This window comes from Macaca mulatta, chromosome 6, assembly GCF_049350105.2.
Source record: "Macaca mulatta isolate MMU2019108-1 chromosome 6, T2T-MMU8v2.0, whole genome shotgun sequence".
Classification (NCBI taxonomy): Eukaryota; Metazoa; Chordata; class Mammalia; order Primates; family Cercopithecidae; genus Macaca; species Macaca mulatta.
In genome coordinates, this window is record NC_133411.1 from 77,730,849 (window position 1) to 77,753,778 (window position 22,930).

At 42.6% G+C, this 22,930-nt stretch overlaps 2 protein-coding genes across 9 annotated transcripts in view; one reads left to right on the plus strand and one right to left on the minus strand.

Moving 5' to 3' along the window:
* Positions 1-13,149, plus strand: part of NAIP (NLR family apoptosis inhibitory protein) — a 57,884-nt gene extending 44,735 nt beyond the window's left edge. For 2 of the 4 annotated variants that reach the window (XM_015140252.3, XM_015140250.3), the window contains 2 exons: positions 1,196-1,360; positions 5,678-7,678. In XM_015140252.3, coding sequence (XP_014995738.3) covers positions 1,196-1,360; positions 5,678-6,042 — 530 coding nt within the window. In that variant the 3' untranslated portion in view covers positions 6,043-7,678. Of the gene's footprint in view, positions 1-1,195; positions 1,361-5,677; positions 7,679-11,799; positions 11,915-13,010 lie in introns of those variants that run through there. The other 2 variants (XM_078004858.1, XM_078004857.1) reach the window with 2 other exon arrangements.
* A 5,714-nt stretch (positions 13,150-18,863) lies between these two features.
* SMN1 (survival of motor neuron 1, telomeric) overlaps positions 18,864-22,930 on the minus strand; it is a 32,139-nt gene continuing 28,072 nt past the window's right edge. For 2 of the 5 annotated variants that reach the window (XR_013418013.1, XR_013418010.1), the window contains 2 exons: positions 19,912-19,965; positions 18,864-19,439 (listed from right to left, as the gene is read on the minus strand). Coding sequence is in view for 1 of the 5 variants with exons in the window: in NM_001260664.1 (NP_001247593.1) it covers positions 19,915-19,965 (51 nt within the window). In the remaining 4 variants the exon portion in view is untranslated. 5 annotated transcript variants of the gene reach the window in all.

The window sequence follows — 22,930 nt, forward strand, 5'->3', positions numbered from 1 at the left end:
TCATGCCTGTAATCCCAGCACTTTGGGAGGCCGAAGTGGGTGGATCACCTGAGGTCAGGAGTTCAAGACTAGCCTGGCCAACATGGTGAAACCCCGTCTCTACTAAAAAATACAAAAATTTGCTGGGCGTGGGGGCACATGCCTGTAGTCCCAGCTACTTGGGAGGCTGAGGCAGGAGAATCTCTCAAACCTGGGAGGCAGAGATTGCAGTGAGCCAAGATCAGGCCAGTGTACTCTAGCCTGGGTGACAGAGCAAGACTCCATCTCAAAAACAAACATACAAACAAAGAAACAAAACAGTGAGTATAACGAGAGCCACATTTCCTCACAGTTGGAAAAGGAATTTACTAATACTGAAAGGTGAGGCTAGAACGAGCTTCGAGGTATTGGATTAGAATTGGAAATATTGGTCTGGCCTCATGGTTTTTTAACCTATGAACATACATAAATAGATACCTCTGTATATATACACTGATCTCCACGTCTGTAGATACACACATACATATTTCTCAGTTCAGTCAATGGAGAGACTAGAAGGTACTGCAGTAATAATGAACACACCAAGTGCCTAGATACTGATTTCTAAATCCTGTCCTTCCTTAAAGGAACCAGGGTCCTTGCAAAATTGGCTGATTCAAGAACTGAGACAGGGAAAGAAAATAAGCCTGGGACATCAATATATTTCCATGCGTGAGGCCTCAGAAGTTAACTTTCTAATGATCAAATGATCTATAGTGTGCCATGCTAGGAAGGCGTCAAAGTGAAAAGGAAGGTTCTAAGAGTGGTGGAGTGTGAGGCTTTAGGGCTGGGAGGCCGGTGCAGAATCACTGAGGATGACAGTGGGAGGTGGAATGGGAAAGGAGGTGGCTGAAGGCATTGCAGAGCTAGGAAAGGAAACTGCAGGTCAGGAAAAGCTTCATTCTAAATGAGGAAATGGAGATTTAACTGGCAGCCTGGACTTCAGTGCAGGAGAGATTGGTTGGTAGGGGGTGGTGGAGGAATTGTCTGGAGGAGCCAGGAAGATGAAAGCATGTGCCGGCCCCTCTCTTGCCCTGGGAGAGCAAGAGGAATGGCCTCTTTGCTACATGGAGTTTCCTGGACTGTGCATGATGTTTAGACCATGCATGATTTTCAGATTACTGTTGCACAGGAACAAAAAGTACAAAGAGAATAGCTTTTTGGTCTTTTCTGACAGCCTACATTTTAGGTTCTCTTAGTAACCTGGAAGAATTGATCCTTCCTACTGGGGATGCAATTTATCAAGTGGCCAAACTGATCATCCAGCAGTGTCAGCAGCTTCATTGTCTCCGAGTCCTCTCATTTTTCCAGACGTTGAATGATGACAGCGTGGTGGAAATTGGTGAGCTAGTGTTTCAGCTTGCATGGAAGCCAGTGGTATAGCCAAGCTTTCTGATGCAACATGTCTATATAAACATTTGTCCCTCTAGAAATTTTCAACCCACTTCCTCATTTTCACTATCATACTGTCCCTCCTAGTGTCCTTCTTGGATTTAGGCGCATTCTGGTCAGATTTGGAAGTACAAAAAGGTCTCCCATTTGTGGATATACAAGCCCTCAAATCTGTGTTCTTGTCACCTGGTGTTTCAGACACCTGGTCACATATCCTCCTAAGTACTCCTTTTTAAAACTGAAGATGAATACACACACAGGAGAGTACAAAAATCATATATGTACTGCTCACTGAATTTTCTTTTCTTTTTTTCTTTTTCTTTTGAGATGGCGTTTCGCTTGTTGCCCAGGCTGGAGTGCAATGGCACGATCTCAGGTCACTGCAACCTCTGCCTCCTGGGTTCAAGCGATTCTCCTGCCTCAGCCTCCCAAGTATCTGGGATTACAGGTGCCTGCCACCACACCCGGCTAGTGTTTGTATTTTTAGTAAACACAGGGTTTCACCATGTTGGCCAGGCTAGTCTCGAACTCCTGACCTCAAGTGATCCGCCCTCCTTGACCTCCCAAAGTGCTGGGATTACAGGCATGAGCCACCGTGCCCAGCCTAGAAAGGTCTTTTACTTTGCTTTTGAAATATATTTTTTTCAGTGAGTATAGACTTCTATTTTTGGCGCGTATTTTCTCTCACATCTCTAGCTTCCATAGTATCTTTTGTTTCGGCGGCTGTCGTCTTTTTGTTGTGCTCTTGAAGGTGAGGTATCTTTTCCCCCTCCTTTGGTGGCTTTTAAGATTATTTTCTTTGTTTTCTTTTGTGGCAGTTGCTATGAACTTGTGTACCCCCCAGAATCCATGTGTTGAAGCCCTAACCCCCAATGTGTTTGTATCTGGAGATAGGACATTTTAGGGCATTTTGTTATGGCCACCTGAGCAGACAACAGCAGCAGGTGCACGCTAATGTGTCCTGGTGGGTTTTCTTTGTATTTACTCTGCTTGTGGTTTCTAGAACTGATTGGCTCTGTGCTTGATGTCTCTTATCCGTTTTGGGAAGTTCTTGGCCAATATGCATATAGCTTCTGCCCGATTCTTCTCCTCCATTCTTTCTCTGCTCTTTTTGCATATAGCAGAATGACTCAACCTAATTTGGAACCAGGGGAGCCCTTTTTTAGGAACTGAGATTTCTTTTTCTTTTTCTTTTTTTTTTTCTTTTGTTTTTTTGAGGCAGAGTCTTGCTCTGTCGCCCAGGCTGGAGTGCAGTGGCGGGATCTCGGCTCACTGCAACCTCAGCCTCCTGGGTTCAAGTGATTCTCCTGCCTCAGCCTCCTGAGTAGCTGGGACTACAGGCGTACACCACCACACCCAGCTAATTTTTGTATTTTTAGTAGAGACGGGGTTTCGTCATGTTATCTAGGCTGGTCTCAAACTCCTGACCTCAAGTAATCTGCCCACCTCAGCCTCCCAAAGTGCTGGGATTCCACGCATGAGCCGCGGTGCCTGGCCTGAGGAATTGAGATTTCTGTCGAGACCTGAAGGAAGAATGACCCAGACATAGTTGGTAGAGGAGGGATTGAGACATCATTTCAAACAGAGGTAATCACTTAGGTCACAGCCTGGAGTTAAAGAGAACCAGATGTATTTGAAGAACTTGGGGGGAAAAAAGGAATATCTGGAGCAAAAGGCAGGAGTGAGTTGTGAGAAAAAGACTGGAGAGGAAAGTAAAAGCCCGAATGGAGAGGCTTTGCCGGGTGTGTTACAAGGGCTGCATCTCATTTTCTTACTGCTCAGCACTGTTATTTTATGTTATCTAAAAAAAAAAAAAACTAAAAAACAATGACAACTTACAGCCTTTTTTCTTAAAGGCCTTGTTTCTTCCTCCTTATGAGGAAGAATTTAATGACAGTAAATTTTATGGTCTCTCTCATCCTCATTTACTATAAATTATTTGTGTTTTATTCTTCTCACTACATTAGGTCAAAGCCTTCCTTAGAACTTGACTCTCACACAGATCTCTTGAGCCAGTAACCCCTGTCCCTCTCCCTCCTGACAGCGGGTGTTTTCTCTTCCCAGCACCCAGCAGGGTATGCCTGGCCCACAGTGGGAACTCAATAAATATCTGTTGACTGAACAAAGCAAGATTACTTTTCCGTAGCTTCTTCTGAGGGACAGCTGAGAGGCCACTGTTTGCCAGTAGTCAGTAATGCTTAAACTTTACCTGTGGGAGACAGCATTCAGACACATCACGGAACTGGCTAACAACACAATAGGAAGTGGACGTTATGCTGAAACAGGGGAAAGAAGGGAATGCATGTGGAAGACCTGAGTCTGTCTTCAAGTCCCTCCAGAAGTGTCCTTCATGTGGGGGAATGAGAAATATCTCTTGAATGTTACTGAAGATACCTATTCAGGACATAGCTGAAGACATTTTCTCAGTCCCTCTGTTCTTTAACCTCAGTCAAGCTACAGTCATAGATTCTAGATTGAAACCAAACTTAACCTTTGCCCAAGTTAGAAAAAAAAAAGAGGTTTAGCAATTAAAAACAAAGCTGGGCATAGTGGCTCATGCCTGTAATCCCAACACGTTGGGAGGCCAAGACAGAAGGACTGCTTGAGGCCAGGAGTTTGAGACAAGATTGGGCAATATAGCAAGACCTTATCTCCATAAAAAATTGAAAAAATTAGCCAAGCATGGTGGCTAGTCCTGAGTAGCTAGGACTCAGGAGGCTGAGGCGGGAGGATTGCCTGAGCCCAGAAATTCTAGGCTGCAGTGAGTTATAACCGAACCATTGCAACTCCAGCCCAGGCAACCAAGTGACACCCTGTCTCAAAAAAAAAATTTTTTTTTAAACCCCAAAACGAAACAACAAAAACTCTGCTCGGTACCCATTCCAAAGTCTAGTCAACCTGTGTTCATTGAGAACACAGGGTGTGCCCAGCTTCCGTTTCCTTCAGAGACTTTCGTCTCAAACAGGAGGGTCCCTTCTGGGCAACAGAAATAGGGCATAGCAGTAGACAGTCAGATGACATGGCTTTAGGAATGTCACACCCCCTTCTCTATAAAAGGGGAAGACATAGTTGCCACAATTTCTGAAGTCCCTTGTAATTTAGTCTGGATTTTTCTTTTTTGTTTTTTTGTGTTTTTTTGTTTTGTTCTGTTTTTCTGTTTTGTTTTTTTAGACGGAGTCTTGCTCTGTCACCCAGGCTGGAGTGCAGTAGTGGGATCTCGGCTCACTGCAACCTCTACCTCCCAGGTTCAAACTGATTCTCCTGCCTCAGCCTCCCGAGCAGCTGAGATTACAGGCATGCGCCACCATATCCGGCTGATTCTTATATTTTTAGTAGAGACGGGGTTTCACCATGTTGGCCAGGCTGGTCTCAAACTCCTGACTTCAAGTGATCCACCCACCTCGGCCTCCCAAAGTGCTGGGATTACAGGCGTTGAGCCAGTGTGACCGGCCAACTTAGTCTGGTTTGTAGCCACGATGTGACCTCCTGTGAGACCAAAAGAGAAGCTCGTATTTGTCCAGGATGGAGAAACTCTCAGCACAATGGCGTCGGTGCTTTAAGACTTGGCTGTACTTCTTTGGTTTCTGCTTCTCCCTTATATTTTTGCCAGGTGCTTCTTTATTAACCCATCAGCTCTTTGAGTTTTTTAAGGAGATATTTTTAAAATATTACATTAAGCTGGGCACAGTGACATGTGCTTGTAATCCCAGCTACTTGGGAAGCTGAGGCAGGAGGATCACTTGAGTCCAGGAGTTTGAGACCAGCCTGTGATGGCCAGGCGCAGTGGCTCACACCTGTAATCCCAGCACTTTGGAAGGCCGAAGCAGGTGGATCACAAGGTCAGGCGATCGAGACCATCCCGGCTAACATGGTGAAACCCCACCTCTACTAAAAATACAAAAAATTAGCTTGGCATGGTGGTGGGCGCCTGTAGTCCCAGCTACTCTGGAGGCTGAGGCAGGAGAATGGCGTGAACCTGGGAGGCAGAGGTTGCAGTGAGCCGAGATTGCACCACTGCACTCCAGCCTGGGTGACAGAGCAAGATTCCATCTCAAAAAAAAAAAAAAAAAAAAGGGGGAAAAAGAAAAAGAAAAAGAGACCCGCCTGTGTTAACCCAGCAAGACCGCATTTCAAAAAACAAAATTATATTGAGCACTTCCTACTAGTAGTGGTGGTGGGAGAGGAGGCTGGTTAAAATAACCTAGTCCACCATTATTGAAATGGAAGTCCTTATGATTCTATTTTCATAAATATTTTATTTTTGTAGCCAAAGTAGCAATCAATGGAGGTTTCCAGAAACTTGAGAACTTAAATCTTTCAATCAATCACAAGATTACAGAGGAAGGATACAGAAATTTCTTTCGAGCACTGGACAACATGCCAAACTTGCAGGAGTTGAACATCTGCAGGCATTTCACAGAGTGTATCAAAGCTCAGGCCACAACAGTCAAATCTTTGAGTCAATGTGTGTTACGACTGCCAAGCCTCATTAGACTGAACATGTTAAGTTGGCTCTTGGATGCAGATGATATTGCATTGCTTAATGTCATGAAAGAAAGACATCCTCAATCTAAGTACTTAACTATTCTCCAGAAATGGATATTGCCGTTCTCTCCAATCATTCAGAAATAAAAGATTCAGCTAAAAACTGCTGAATCAATAATTTGTCTTGTGGCACATTGAGGATGTAAAAAAAGTTGTTCAATTAATGCTAAAAACCAACTTATCCAAAATTATTTTATTAAATATTGCATACAAAAGAAAATGTGTAAGGCTCGCTAAAAAACAGAACAAAACAAAACAAAAAACAGTCCTGCATACTCACCACCAAGCTCAAGAAATAAATCATCACCAATACCTTTGAGGTCCCTGAAAAATCCACCCCAGCTAAAGGTAAACCCTTCAATCAAGCTGATACAGCTAACGCTCTATTGTCCATGGTCAACAGGGAAGGGGTTGGGGACAGGTCTGCCAATCTATCTAAAAGCCACAATATGGAAGAAGAAGTGTTCAATTTATATAATAAATGGCTAACTTAATGGTTGAATCGGTTTCATACATGGATGAAACGAGTTTAACACAGGATCCACATGAATCTTCTGTGGGTCAAGAGATATTCCTTAAGCCTTATAGAACCTGTTTTCTATATTGAACTAGCTTTGGTACAGTAGAATTAACTTACTTTCCCTTTATCCACTGCCAGTGTAAAGAGGAAACAGGGGTTAGGGACCTGGACTTTATTCCAGAGGCTTTTCAGAGTTCAACATATGCTATAATTTAGAATTTTCTTATGAATCCACTCTCCTTGGGTAGGAAATATTTTATCTCTAGTGATTTCATAATATTATTTCCATATCATAGTATTTCATAGTATTATATTTGATATGAGTGTCTATATCAATGTCAGTGTCCAGAATTTCATTCCTACCAGTTAAGTAGTTTTCTGAATGGCCAGAAGACCATTCTAAATTCATGATACTACTATAAGTTGGTAAACAACCATACTTTTATCCTCATTTTTATTTTTAGTAAGAAAGAAGTCCATTCTCCTCCCCTTGCCCAAGTATGAAATATAGGGACAGTATGTATGGTGTGGTCTCATTTGTTTAGAAAACCACTTACGACTGAGTGCAGTGGCTCACACCTGTAATCCCAGCACTTTGGGAGGCTGAGGCGGGCGAATCATTTAAGGTCAGGAATTTGAGACCAGCCTGGCCAGCATGGTGAAACCCCATCTCTACTAAAAATACAAAAACTAGCCAGGTGTGGTGGCACATGCCTGTAGTCCCAGTCACTAGGGCAGCTGAGATGCAAGACTTGCTTGAACCCGGGAGGCAGAGGTTGCAGTGAGCTGAGATGGCGCCACTGCATTCCAGCCTGGGCAACAGAGTGAGACCCTGTCTCAAAACAAAAAACAAAAAACAAAACCACTTACATTTCTAGCTACATTAAGAATTTCTGAATATGTTAATGAGCTTGCTTGTGGTAACCATTTATCATATCAGAAAGTATATGTATACCAAAACATGTTGAACATCCATGTTGTACAACTGAAATATACATAATTTTAATTTGTTAATTATACCTAAATAAAACTGGAAAAATATTCTGGAAGGATGTATCTACAAATGTTAATAGTGGGTACCTCTAGGAAGTGGGCCTGGAAGCCATTCTTAGTTTTCACTCTCTCCCTTTCTGTATCGCTTTTTGTTTTACTAGTGCCTGCATTATTTTTCTATTTAAAACAAAAATAAATCTAGTTTAGCACTAAGACGTTAACTGGAGCTACCTCTGGAGGGCAAGAGTACTAGAAGGTGGGATGGATAGTCTTCTTGCTTGTCTGATTTTATATGTAATACCTTTGTAATTAGAAAGGTTGTTAAGCATTATATCAGAATCCAGTCAGGAGACAGAAACCACACAGCAATTTGAATGGGGAAAGTTTAATATACAGATGCTTGGTCGGATGCAGTGGCTCACGCCTGTAATTCCAGCACTTTGGGAGGCCAAGGTGGGCAGATCACTTGAGGTCAGAAGTTCAAGACCAGCCTGGCCAACATGGTGAAATCCTGTCTCTGCTAACAATACAAAAAAAATTTAAAAAAAATAGCCAGGCATAGTGGTGTGCAACTGTAGTCCCAGCTACTTGGGAGGCTGAGGCAGGAGAATTGCTTGAACCCAGGAGGCGGAGGTTGCAGTGAGCCGAGATCATGCCACTGCACTCCAGCCTGGGTGACAGAGCAAGACTCTGTTTCAAAAAAAGTAAAAATAAAATAAAAATATACAGATGCTCCTCAACTTACAACAGGGTTATATCCTGAAAAACCCATTGTAAGTAAAAATATTGTACGTCAGGCATTTAATATACCTAAACTACCGAACATCATAATATGTTAAAAACTCGTAAGATTCCATGCAAATTATTTGTCCAGAGCTTCTTCTAAGGGCTTTTAGTTCAAGCAGGGGTCAGTAAAGTATGGCCCTGGACTGTCCAGCCCTCAAGCTAAGAATGGTTTTCACATTTTTTAAAGCAACAGAGACTATCAGTGGCCTACAAAGCTAAAATATTTACTCTGTTGTTTTACAGAAAATGAACTACTTCTATGACAAAATACTTTTGAATCATAAGCTCATCATGCCCTTTATTCTAGTTTACATCAGTCTTCATAGGACTCCCAAGTCATCCCTCATTGACCCAGCACCTGTCCTCATGGTTGTAAGCCCTCCCTCCCTTCCTCCATCCATCTCTTCCTGTCTCCCTTTCTCTTTCCCTCTCTCCCTTCCTTCCTTTTCTTTCTTTGATAAAGAAAAGAGGTTTAGATGACTCACGGTTCTGCAGGCTTCACAGGAAGTATGGTGCTGGCATCTGCTCGGCTTTTAGGGAGGCCTCAGGAACTTAAAATCATGGTGGAAGGTGAGCACACATGTCACATGACAAAAGCAGAAACAAGTGAGAGACAGTGGGGGGGGGGGCAGGTTCCATACACTTTTAAATGACCAGATCTCATGAGAACTCGGTATCAACACAAAGATAACACCAAGCCATGAGGGATTTGCCTCCATGATCCAAACACCTCCCACCATGCCACATCTCCAACACTGGGGACACAATTCAACATGAGTAGAGACAAATATCCAAACCATATCATTCCACCTCTGGCCCCTCCCAAGTCTTATGTCCTTTTCATATTGCAAAATACAACCATGCCTTCCCAACAGTCCCCCAAAGTCTTAACTCATTCCAGCATTAACTCAGAAGTCCAAAGTCTCATCTGAGACAAGGCAAATCCCTTCCACCTATGAGCCTATAAAATGAAAAACAAATTATTTACTTCCAACATACAGTAAGGGTTCAGGGGTTGGGGAAATATTTCCATTCCAAAATGGAAAAATCTGCCAAAAAAGGGGGCTACAGGCCCCATGCAAGTTCAAAACCCAGCATGCCAGTCATTGAATCATAAAACTCCACAATGATCTCCATGTGGCATGCTGATATGAGGATTGGGCTCCCAAGGCCTTGGGCAGCTCTGCTCCTATAGCTTTGCAGAGTTCAGCCCCTGAGGCTGCTGTCACAGGCTGGAGTTGATTGCCTGTGGCTTTTCCAGGTGCAGGGTACAAGCTGCTAGTGGCTCCACCATTCTGGAGTCTGGAGAACAGTAGCCCTCTTCTCACAGCTCCACTAGGCAGTGCCCCAGTAGGGACTCTGCATGGGGCCTTTAACCCCACATTTCCCCTCCACACTGCCCTAGTAGAGGCTCTCTGTGAGGGCTCTGCCCCTGCAGCAAGCTTCTGTTTGGACACCCAGGCTTTTCCATACATCCTCTGAAATCCAGGCAGAGGCTACCAAGAATCCACCATTTTTGCATTCTGTGCACCTGCAGGCTTACCACCTAATGGAAGCTGTGAAGGCTGTGGCTTATGCCCTCCAAAGTAACAGCCCAAGCTATACCTGGGCCCCTTTGAGCCCCTGCTGGAGTTGGAGCCATCTGGATGCAGTGTTCTGAGGGTGCATACAGGGCCCAGCTCAGGAAAACATTCAGTCCTCCTAGGCCTCAGGGCCTATGATAGGAGGGGCTGCCCCATAGGTCTCTGAAATGCCTTTGAGGCCTTTGCCCCATTGTCTTGGATATTACCACTTGGATCCCTTTCAGTTATGCAAATATCAACAAGTGGTTGCTCCACAGCCTGCTTGAATTCCTTGATGAGAAAGTGTTTTCTATTTTTTTACCACATGGCTAGGCTGCAAATTTTCCAAACTTTTAGGCTCTGCTTCCTGTTTAAATGTAAGTTCCAACTTTAAGTCATTCATTTGCTCCCACATCTCAGCACAGGCTGTTAGAAGCAGCAGGCCACATCTTGAATGCTTTGCTGCTTAGAAATTTCTTCTGCCAGATACCCTAGGTCATAATTTTTAAGTTCAAACTTCCACAGATCCCTAGGGCACAAACAGAATGCAGCCAAGTTATTTGCTAAGGCATAACGTGACTTTTGTTCCAGTTCCCAATAAATTACTTGTTTCCTTTTGAGACCTTGTCAGCCTGGACTTCACTGTCCATATCACCATCAGCATTTTGGTCACAACCATTTAACCAGTCTCTTAAGAAATTCCAAACTTGGCCAGGCGCGGTGGCTCATGGTTGTAATCCCAGCACTTTGGGAGACCGAAGGAGGTGGATCACGAGGTCAGGAGATCGAGACCATCCTGGCTTAACATGGTGAAATCCCGTCTCTACTAAAACTACAAAAAATTTTAAAAAATTGGTGTTGGGTGCCTGTAGTCCCAGCTACTTGGGAGGCTGAGACAGGAGGATGGCATGTACACAGGAGGTGGAGCTTGCAGTGAGCCAAGATGGCGCCACTGCACTCCAGCCTGGGCGACAGAGAAAAAAAAGAAGTTCCAAACTTGCCGGGAGTGGTGGCTCACGCCTGTAAACTTAGAGTCAGGCCTCTGAGCCCAAGTCAAGCCATCGCATTCCCTGTGACTTGCACATATACTCCCAGATGGCCTTAAGTAACTGAAGAATCACAAAAGAAGTGCAAATGCCCTGCCCCACCTTAACTGATGACATTCCACCACAAAAGAAGTGAAAATGACCGGTCCTTGCCTTAAGGGATGATATTGTCTTGTGGGATTCCTTTTCCTGACTCATCCTGGCTCAAAAAGCTCCCCCACTGAGCACCTTGTAACCCCCACTCCTGCCCACCAGAGAACAACCTCCCTTTGACTGTAATTTTCCTTTACCTACCCAAATCCTATAAAACAGTCCCACCCTTATCTCCCTTCACTGACTCTCTTCGGACTCAGCTCGCCTGCACCCAGGTGAAATAAACAGCCATGTTGCTCACACAAAGCCTATTTGGTGGTCTCTTCACACAGACGCGCATGACACTTAGCACTTTGGGAGGTCGAGGTGGGTGAATCACTGAGGTTAGGAGTTCAAGACCAGCCTGGCCAACATGGTGAAACTCCATCCCTACTAAAAATGCAAAAATATTAGCCAGGCGTGGTGGCGCATGCCTGTAACCCCAGCTACATGGGAGGCTGAGGCAGGAGAATCGCTTGAACCTGGGAGGCAGAGGTTGCAGTGAGCCAAGATCACACCACTGCACTCCAGCCTGGGTGACAGAGCAAGACTCCACCTCAAAAAAAAAAAAAAAAAAAACAGTTCCAAACTTACCCTCATTTTCCTGTCTTTTTCTGAGCCCTGCAAACTCTTCCAACCACTACTCACTACCCAGTTCCAAAGCTGCTTCCACATTTTTAGGTATCTTTATAGCAATGCCCAACTTCTTGGTACCAGTTTTCTGTATTAGGGCATTCTTATACTGCTATAAATACCTCAAACTGGATAATTTACAAAGAGGTTTAATTGCCTCATGGTTCTGCAGGCTTTACAGGAAGCATGGTGCTGCCATCTGCTTGGCTTCTAGGGAGACCTCAGGAAGCTTACAGTCATCGTGGAAGGTGAAGGGGTAGCAGACACATCACATGGTAAAAGCAGGGGTAAGTGAGAGAGCTAAACTCCTGCTTTTTGGTCACATATATATCCTAACCTGCTCCAACTCCCTAAATCCTTCCACTGTGTCCACATGGGTAGAATCTCCTATATCCACAACTTATGTCAACATTCCTTCTACCTTCTTGATCTAACTCCTTATTCTCAGGCTTTTTTTTTTTTAACCATGACCCACGATTAATAAATTTTCCATCAAAACGCCATACGCACATACATGCACACACATATGCGTATACACAACTGAAGTTCCACAAAACAAATCTTACTAAAATAAAGCTATATCCGATGATTTTATTAACATCCAAATAAATGAAAATTCAGAAATACAAAGTTCCATGAAAGAGTTGTTTATATGCACTGTCAACTGTTCACGTATTCTTATGTTCTCTCCCTCCAGGATTTTACCTCCTCCATTCCACCAAAACAGCTCTTATGAGGGTCACCAATGAGCTCCACATTGCTAAATTCGTGAATACTTCTCAGTCCTCACTTTAGTTGACCCGTTAACAGCATTTGACCTATTGGTTTTCATATGGCCCATCATCCCCTCTTCCTCAAAACACTGCCTTCATTTGGCTTCCAGAGCATCCCTCTTGATTTTCCTAACTCACTGAGAGCTCCTTCTTAGTCTCCTGCACTGTTTCTCTTCATATCTGATGTCTAACCACTGAGAGAACCCCAGAGTTCTCCTCTGACGTCTTCTCTATTTGATTGCACTTCCTCAGCTATCTCCTGTAGTTGAATAGCTTTAAATTCTGTATCTATACTAACTTCTACATTTCCACCTCTAGCCCAGACCTCTCCTCTGAACCATATTTTTATTTTAATAATATAGATGGGGTCTCACTTTGTTGCCCAGTCTGGTCTTGAACTCCTGGGCTCACATGATTCTCCTGCCTTGGCCTCCCCAAGTGCTGAGATTACAGGCATGAGGCACTGCACCTGGCCTGGACTCTATTCACATCCAACTTCTATTAATGGGCATCTCAATTTTCACATGTTCAAAACCCAACTTCTTTCCTGCCACAAAAGTACTCCTTATGTAGACCTCCATCTCATTAAATTCTGACTTTATTTTTCCAGATGCATAAGCCAAAAATCTTGGAGTTATACTTGACACTCCTCTTTCATACACCACATGTAATCAATCTACTGGAAAATCCTGGTGGCTCCACTTGGAAAATATACTCAGATCCAACCACTGCTACCCACACTGGCTCTAACTAGTCAGCCTGCTTCCTCCATTGAAACCTATAGTGTATTTTCAACACAGCAATCAGAAGTCTCTTTGTGTAAGTCAGATCATGCTGTAACCTGGGTTCAAAACCTTTCAACAATGGACTCCCAACTTAAAGTAAATGCTGAAGACCTTACTGTCGCTGACATATGGCCTGATCCTTGACTACCTCTCTTAGCTCCATCTCTTTAATCTCTCCTCCTTACTTCCACTCCAGCCACGATTAACTCCTTGTTGTCCCCCAAACATGTTAAATACACTTGTGTCTTAGGGCCTTTGTACTTGTTATCTCCCTCGCCTGGGATACTCTCCCTCTAGTTGTACCTAGAACAGCTGAATCATCGCATAATTGCTAAAAGGACAAGTGACAATGTGACAATGTTCTTTCATCTTTTATGCCTGTACACCAGAATTTACTTGAAAAAGTTTGTAAGGGGACAAGTATGGAAGACAGATATGTATACAAGGTAACAGGAAGGTAAAGATTATTTGAAAAATGAAAACCAATCCACTGAAAGTCATTCTAACTGGTATTTATAAATGTAAAAACAAAAATGTTTTGCTGTTACGTAACAAAGAATATAGCAATCATCTATCACTTCAACAAAACTATAAGCCCTTAAGTTTTCAAAAGTATTGCAGTTTGGACAGGTGTCGTGGCTCATCCCTGCAATTCCCAGCACTTTGGAAGGCAGGAAGATCACGTGAGGCCAGGTGTTCAAGGCCATCCTGGGCAACACAGTGAGACCCTATTCCTACAAAAAGTAAAAATAAATTAAAAAACAAAAAGTATTGCATTTTGACCAAGTGAGTTCATGAAGAATAAAAATAATAAGGTAGAACATGGTAGAGATGCATGAAATCCAAAATCAGTATTTATAAGGTAGGTATGTTCCAGATTCATGCATAACGAACAGTTGCTTTCAAAGGATGTAATGCCTTTTAGGTATACATAAACATTCAAAACAGGGAAAATATGGGAAAAAATTTGGGTCTCCTATATTTGGATTCTCATTAAAATTGGTAGCAAAGTTGATTTTCGCCATCCCTTTATTCTTCTGTAAATAATTTATAAAATGACTTGAGGTAGTTATGTTCTATAAAGTTGCCACAAACACGCAAATTAGTGAATACTTAGCCATTGTTCCTAAGAGAAATACAGGGTTAGGTTCCTGTAAGCCTTTGGTCACATTTTCTTCAACTTATGAATACATAACCTTGTTTTATATCTGTTTCTGTTTAAAGACACATTACTTAATAAATATAGACCTGGCAGGGTGGCTCATACCTGTAATCCCAGCACTTTGGAATGCCAAGGTGGGCGGATCACTTGAGGTCAGGAGTTCAAGACCAGCCTGCCCAACATGGTAAAACCCACCTCTACTAAAAATACAAAAATTAAGCTGGGTGCAGTGGTGGGCGCCTATAATCCCAGCTACTGGGAAGGCTGAGGCAGGAGAATCGTTTGAACCTGGGAGGAGGAGGTTGCAGTGAGCCAAGATTATGCGACAGAACTCTAGCCTGGGCGACAGAGTGAGACTCCATCTCAAAAAATATAATAAATAAATAAATATTGATGACTCATCATCATCTAAGTCCCACTCAACAGTACTAAACTCATGACGAAACAAACGTTATCTAACATATGTATTCTCTAAGGCACCTCACAGCCCGCATGCGCCTCGGAATACCATACTATATAGCACTTCAGCACAATACTTGGGAATCACTTTGAACAGTAAAATCCCAAACAGAAGGCACAAAAATGTGAAAAATGTAGAACTATATAAACTGCTTTTGAAAAGGACACTTGTTTATAGTAAGAAAGCTAAACAAAAAACATTGTTCAACCCCAGCTGGGAATATCTGGGTAAGGTTCTCAAATTTTTCACCTCTGTGTATGTCCATGAAAACCCATGAAACTGCCGTGAGTATTGATGTTAGGTTACAAATAAATTTTAGCAAGTAGGTACCTTTACAAATACAGATTCCACAAATGATGAGAATTGACTGTAAATAAAATTTTATAAGCAAAAACTGTGAAAATAAAAACAAATACCTAAAATGGTAACAGGAAGACCATATAAACAACAAAAAATTAAAAGTTCTTAAACACACGAAAAGGTGCTGAACTCACAATAAGATAAAAATTTATAAATATGAGATAATCATTTTTATTCAATTGACAAAGATTCAAAGGTTTGATAAATTATTGGCTATTTTGTGGGAAACAAACTCTCCATGTTGGTATAAATATAAATTAATATAACCTCTACTGAGAACAATTTAGTAAACATTTATTAAAAATTTAAATGTAGGTCGGGTGCAGTGGCTCACGCCTGTAATCACAGGACTTTGGGAGGCCAAGGCGAGCAGATCACAAGGTCAGGAGTTCGAGACCAGCCTGGCCAACATGGTGAAACCCTGTCTCTACCAAAAAAATACAAAAATTAGCCAGGCATGGTGGCGTGCGCCCGTAATCCTAGCCACTCAGGAGGCTGAGACAGGAGGACTGCTTGAACCCGGGAGGTGGAGGTTGTGGTGAGCTGAGATCACGCCATTGCACTCCAGCCTGGGCAACAAGCAAGACTCCATCTCAAAAAAAAAAAAAAAAATTTAAATGCAATATCCTCTTCAACACAGTAGTTCTAATTCTAGATACTTAATCCTAAAGATGCTGACTGTACTATTAAATAGCAAATGATTAGAAACAAACTGTCATCCACAAGAGCTCAATTCATTAAGCGTGGTACACACCTATCTATAAGAATATCCTATAAGTGCTTAAAAGAATAAGAGTTTTAAATACTGATATGGTGTGTTCTCTAAGATATATTGGCAGAAAAGCACTTATCTATTAAAGAACATTGTATGAATTACCTCTAAAGATAAAAAATTTTAAAAGTTCAAAAAGGGTAATGATGATACATCATGATACAATTTAATTAGTGTTTTTTTTTTTTTTGAGACAGTCACTCAGTCACCCAGGCTGGAGTGTAGTGGTGTGATCTTGGCTCACTACAGCCTTCGCCTCCCGGGTTCAAGTGGTTCTCATGCCTCAGCCTCTCCAGTAGCTGGGATTACAGGCATCCACCACCATGCTGAGCTAATTTTTTTTTTTTTGTATTTTTAGTAGAGATGGGGTTTCCACCATGTTGGCCAGGTTGGTCTCGAACTCCTGACCTCAGGTGATCCACCCACCCTGGCCTCTCAAAGTGCTGGGATTATAGGTATGAGCCACTGCCTCTAGCCTTAATTACGTTTTAAAAAATTCACAATAAATGTACACACAAACATTTTAAAAATCACAAAAGGGTACACTGAAAAGTGTACAGAAGGGCTGGGCATGGTGATTCATGTCTGTAATCCCAGCACTTTGGGAGCCTGAGGTGGGAGAATGACTTGAACCCAGGAATTCAAGACCAGCTTGGGCAACATAATGAGATCATGTTGCTACCAAAAAAAAAAAAAAAAAAATGTGTACAGAAGCAGAGAAAAAAAAAAAGTGTACAGAAGCAGAGTTGCTCGTTTTTTTGTTTGTTGCTTTTGGTTTTGTTTTTTTGAGACAGGGTCTCAGTCTGCTGCCCAGGCTGAAGTGCAATGGTGTGAACATGGCTCATTACATAGCCTTAACCTCCTGTACTCAAGTGATCCTTTTGCCTTATCCTCTCCAATAGCTGGGACTACAGGTATGCACCACCATGCCTTGCTAATTTTTTAATTTTTTGTAGAGTCAGGGGTCTTGCTTTGTTGCTTACACTGGTCTTGAACTCCTGGGCTCAAGTGATTCGCCCATCTCAGCCTCCCAAAATGCTGGGATTACAGGTGTAAGCCACTGTGCCTGGCCCAGAGTTGTTCTCAGTAACTTTTTTTTTTTTTGAGACGGAGTCTCGCTTTAGCCCAGGATTGAGCACAGTGGCGCGATCCTGGCTCACCACAACCTCCACCTCCCGGGTTCAAGCAATTCTCCTGCCTCAGCCTTCCGAGTAGCTGGGACTACAGGCACGTGCCACCATGCCCGGCTAATTTTTGTATTTTTAGTAGAGACGGGGTTTTACTATGTTGGCCAGGCTGGTCTGGAACTCCTGACCTCAGGTGATCTGCCCGCCTTGGCCTCCCAAAGTGCTGGCATTACAGGTGTGAGCCACCGCACCCAGCTGCTCTTAGTAACTTTTGGAATTTGATGTCTAAATTGAATCCATTATTTCAAACAACACAAGACTTAAGTTCATAAAAACATTTTTAAAAACTTAACTCTGGGTCAGGCGTAGTGGCTCACACTTGTAATCCCAGCACTTCGGGAGGCTGAGGCGGGTGGATCACCTGAGGTCAGGAGTTCAAGACCTGCCTGGCCAACATGGCGAAACCCCGTCTCTACTAAAAATACAAAAATTAGCCAGGCTTAGTGGCACATGCCTGTAGTCCCAGCTGTTCGGGAGGCTGAGGCAGCAGAATTGCTTGAACCTGGGAGGCAGAGGTTGTAGTGAGCCGAAATCATGCCAGTACACTCCAGCTTGGGCAAGAGTGAAACTGTATCGAAAAAACAAAAAAAAAGTTAACTCTGTAGTTTATTTCTGTTAATGGCAAACCTGCAGAAAAGCTAAACTTAGATGTCTCAAAGTAATCTCTGTCTGATCCCTTAATGAAGGATCTCTTCAAACACAGCAACTTGTGCCTGTCTTCTGAATGTAGGTACAGCTATGGCTGTAGAACAGACCATGTAATTTTCATCTAGATTCCTTACAACCACAAGGACAATTGTTACAGTTAAAGCCAGAGAACTAGCTCAGTTTTGACTTTATTACTAGGATAAGTCCAGTCAGGTAGTGTGGTGGCTTTGATGTTTTCTGTCTATATCTAAGGGGGAAGCCGCTTCATTATTCGATATGAAGATAAATAGGGCCTCGGTCAAACACCATTATGATTAACTCAACTTTCAAAGCCATTTACCTAATGTAGGATTTATTAAGTCTTCTTCAAAATTTGCAAGAATTACAACTAACGCCTAACCTGTCATGATGAATTAAAGACTGATCCAAAAATAACTGACATTTCTCTTCCATTTGCTCTCTTCTTTGACAATCCCACCAGTCTATGCTCTAAGTTCATCCTCGACTTCCAAAAACTGCCACATATTGTAGACACCATGAAGAATAAGATGTAGTACCTTTCTTCTAATGAAAGAGGAAATACAGATATAAACAATATATAAACAATAAACATAATATGTGAAAGCTATGTATAGAAATAGAAAAGCCAGGCGCGGTGGCTCATACCTGTAATCCCAGCATTTTGGGAGGCCGGGGTGGTCAGATCACTTGAGGTCAGGAGTTTGAAATCAGCGTGGCCAACATGGTGAAACTCCATCTGTACTAAAAATACAAAAATGAGCGGGATGTGGTGCCACATGCCTGTAATCCCAACTACTCACGTGGCTGAGGCACGAGAACCTCTTGAATCCGGGTAGCAGAGGTTGCAGTGAGCTGAGACTGCGCCACTGCACTCCAGCCTGCGCAACGGAGTGAGACTCTGTCTCAAAAATAAACAAAAATAAGAATATGTAAAGACATGAAAAATGTGACATTAAGTGGGAATACACATGCACATACACAAAACGCTATGGTGGCATCCATATCAAAATATGGGCCAAAGGGCAAAATAATATGCAAAAAACAAATACAATCACAGACACATAGCTAATTTTAAAAAAAAATTAAATATTTTTATTATATCCTTTTAAACATACAGAAGATAGAAAAAAACAGTACAATGAACAGCCATGTCCACCAGTTAGATTCTGTAACATTTTGCCACATATGCATCACATCACATTTTGTTAAACCATTTTAAACATTTTAAGACGTTCTAACACTTCATTCCTAAATGCTTAAGTATGCAAATTAAGACAGTCTTTTATAAACTACAACACCCTTCTCACAGCTCATAAAATTACCAATAATTATCCAGTATCATTCAAAATCTAATCCACATTCCAATTTTCTCAACTGCCTCAGCACCGTGTTGGCCTCCCACCCCCACCCCAGTCTTTTACAGATGGTTTTTCAAAATAGGGCCCAATAAAATATTTCACATTGCATTTGGTTATTACATAACTTTTAATCTGGAAGAGTTACCCACTCCACTTCCTTTTTTCTTTCCCAACACTGGTATTTTGAAGAAATGAGGCCAGTTATCTTCTATAACGCTTCACATTCCAGATCTGTCTGATCGTTTCTTTAGTGGTATCATTTAGTGCTGCTCTATGCCAGCATTTCCTGCAAATGAGAAATTAGAACCAGAGGCTTGACGAATTCCAGTTAAACCATGTCCTCTGTGGACAGCAGTTAAACTTGACTAGAGCACTTCATATGTCAGAGTGTACAGTGCAGTATGCCTAGATTATCTCGTATCACAATAAAAAAACATGCCTGCTGGTCTGCCTACTAGTCATATAAAATGGCATCATATCCTAAAGCTCTTTATTGTGAAAGTATGTTTATTCCACACAACCAACCCGTTAAGTATTTGGTGCAATGATACTTTGACACCATGCGAATTCTAGTAGGGATGCAGATTAACCTTTTATCTAATAATTTTGGCATCAAAATTCTTTAATATTGATTGTTTTACATTAACCTTTCAACTTTTTAACATTTCAACTTTTTAAGTGTTCAAAAACATTTGTTTTCCACAAATCATAAAGTTTTACAAAAGTAAGATTCACTTTGATAATGTTGGTAGACTTACTCCTTAATTTAAGGAATGTGAGCACCTTCCTTCTTTCTGATTTTGTCTGAAACCCTGTAAGGAAAATAAAGGAAGTTAAAAAAAATAGCTATATAGATATAGATAGCTATATACAGATAGCTTTATATGGATGTTAATAAGCATTTTGTTTCACAAGACATTTTACTTATTTTATTCAATAAAATATGATCAGAAATTAAGTTGATAGTCTTTTAATCAACTTAAAAGTTTGAAAGTTATCCCAAAGAAAACAACTATTAGGCTGCAGTTAAGGTTTCCTTGCAGTGGCTCATGCCTACAATCCCATGACTTTGGGAGGCTGAGGTAGGGGGATCACTTGAGACCCAGAGCTTGACACCACCCTGGGCAACATAATGAGACCCTGTCTCTATAAAAAATTTAAAAAGTATGCTGGTGCGGTGGCTCAGGCTGGGTGCAGTGGCTCATGCCTATAATCCCAGCACTTTGGGAGGCCAAGACAGTTGGATCACCTGAGCTCAGGAGTTTAAGACCAGCCTGGCCAACACAGCAAAACCCCATCTCTACTGAAAGTACAAACAATTAGCCAGGTGTGGTGGCAGGGACCTGTGATCCCAGCTACTTGGAAGGCTGAGGCAGGAGAATCGCTTGAACCCAGGAGGTGGAGGCTGCACTGAGCCGAGATCACACCACTGCACTCCAGTCTGGGTGACACAGCGAGACTGTGCCTCAAATAAATAATTAAATAAATACATGGCCAGGTGCAGTGGCATATCCCTGCAGTCCCAGCTACTCGGGAAGGTGAGGTGAGAGGACTGCTTGAGCCCTGGAGGCCAAGGCTGCAGTGAGCTGTGAATGCGCCTTTGCACTCCAGCATGAGCAACAGAGTGAGACCCTGTCTCTAAAAAATAAAATTTAAATTTCAAAAATTTAAAAACATTGCTGGGCACGGTAGTTCATGCTTGTAATCCCTGCACTTTGGGAGGCCAAGGTGGGCGGATCACCTGAGGTCAAAGTTTGAGACCAGCCTGACCAACATGGAGAAACCCCAACTCTACTAAAAATACAAAACTACGCCAGGCGCAGTGGCTCACACCTGTAATCCCAGCACTCTGGGAGGCCGAGGCAGGTGGATCACAAGGTCAGGAGATCTAGACCATCCTGGCTAACACAGTGAAACCCCATCTCTACTAAAAACACAAAAAAATTAGCCGGGCATGGTGGCGGGCGCCTGTAGTCCCAGCTACTTGGGAGGCTGAGGCAGGAAAATGGTGTGAACCTGGAAGGCAGAGCTTACAGTGAGCCGAGATCCCGCCGCTGCACTCCAGCTTGGGGGACAGAGCGAGACTGCCTCTCAAAAAAAAAAAAAAAAAAAAAACAAAAAAAAAAACAAACCTAGCTGGGCGTGGTGGTGCATGCCTGTAATTCCAGCTACTCAGGAGGCTGAGGCAGGAGAAATGCTTGAACCCAGGAGGCGGAGGTTGCAGTGAGCCGAGATTGCGCCATTGCACTCCAGGCTGGCGACAGGGCGAAACTCCATCTTAAAAATTTAATTAATTAATTTAAAAAAAGATTTTTCTTCCTTTTTTTTTTAAGATGAAGTTTTGCTCTTGTTGCCCAGGCTGGAGTGCAATGGTGTGATCTTGGCTCACCGCAACCTCCGCCTCCCGGTTTCAAGCAATTCTCCTGCCTCAGTCTCCCAAGTAGCTGGGATTACAGGCATGCACCACCACGCCCAGCTAATTTTGTATATTTTTTTAGTAGACACCGGGTTTCTCCATGTTGAGGCTAGTCTCTAACTCCTGACCTCAAGTGATTCGCCTGCCTCGGCCTCCCAAAGTGCTGGGATTACAGGCATGAGCCACCATGCCTGGCCTATACCTTATTTTCATCAAATAAAATATATGACCTTAAATTACTTGTGTCATACTTATTAAAATGAGACCATTAAACACCAGTATTCACTAAAAAAAAAAATTAAAGTCAAAAATTAATACTAAAACATTTGTTTTTCTTGTCAGATCTAGCCCAAATGTTCTCTTTTCTGGCTTCAATGCTTTCTATCTTTTCCTACACGTATACTAGCTTGCAGCAGCGGCTTCCCACTTCATTACTAATCTACACCTAAGAGACCATAAGATGTATTGAAAGATTTGTTACTAATGAGTATCAAAGTTATAACCTATTTTGTGTTATTTCAACAACATTACTCTTAGTCATTTGCATTCTGCTTAGGTTTCTAAGACAAAAAGATAGAGGTTAAGAGCTAGACTCAGAGCCTATCTCAACCACATGGCTTCAGTAGAACAAAGGTTAAGAATTGCTAGCTTAAGGCAATGACATATTAAAAACACTTAAGGCCAGGCGCAGTGGCTCACGCCTGTAATCCCAACACTTTGGGAGGCTGAGGCAGGCAAATCACGAGGTCAGGAGATTGAGACCATCCTGTCTAACACGTGAAACCCTGTCTCTACTAAAAATACAAAAAATTAGCCGTGCATGGTGGCACACACCTGTAGTTCCAGCTACTTGGGAGGCTGAGGCAGGAGAATCGCTTGAACCCGGGAGGCAGAGTTGCAGTGAGCTGAGATCACATCACTGCACTTCATTCAGTCTGGGTGACAGAGCAAGACTGTCTCAAAGAAAAAAAAAGAAAACCACTTAGGCTGGGCCAAGGAATGGGAATGGCTGGCTCCCACCTATAACTGCACCATTCTGAAAGGCCAGGGTGGGAGGATCACTTGAGCCCGGGAGTTCAAGACCAGCCTGGGCAACACAGGGAGACCTCATCTCTATTAAAAATTTAAAAAATCAGCTGGGCGCTGTGGCTTGTGCCTGTAGTCCCACCTACTCAGGAGGCTGAGGTGGGAAGGTCACTTGAGCCCGGGAGATTGAGGCTACAGTGAGCCATGACTGTGCTACTGTACTTCAGCCTGGGAGACAGAGTAAGACCCTGATTCTACTTTTTAAAAATGTAAAGAAAAAAATTCCTTTCTCAAAACAACAACAAAAAAACACACTAAAGCTGTTGGAAAACCTA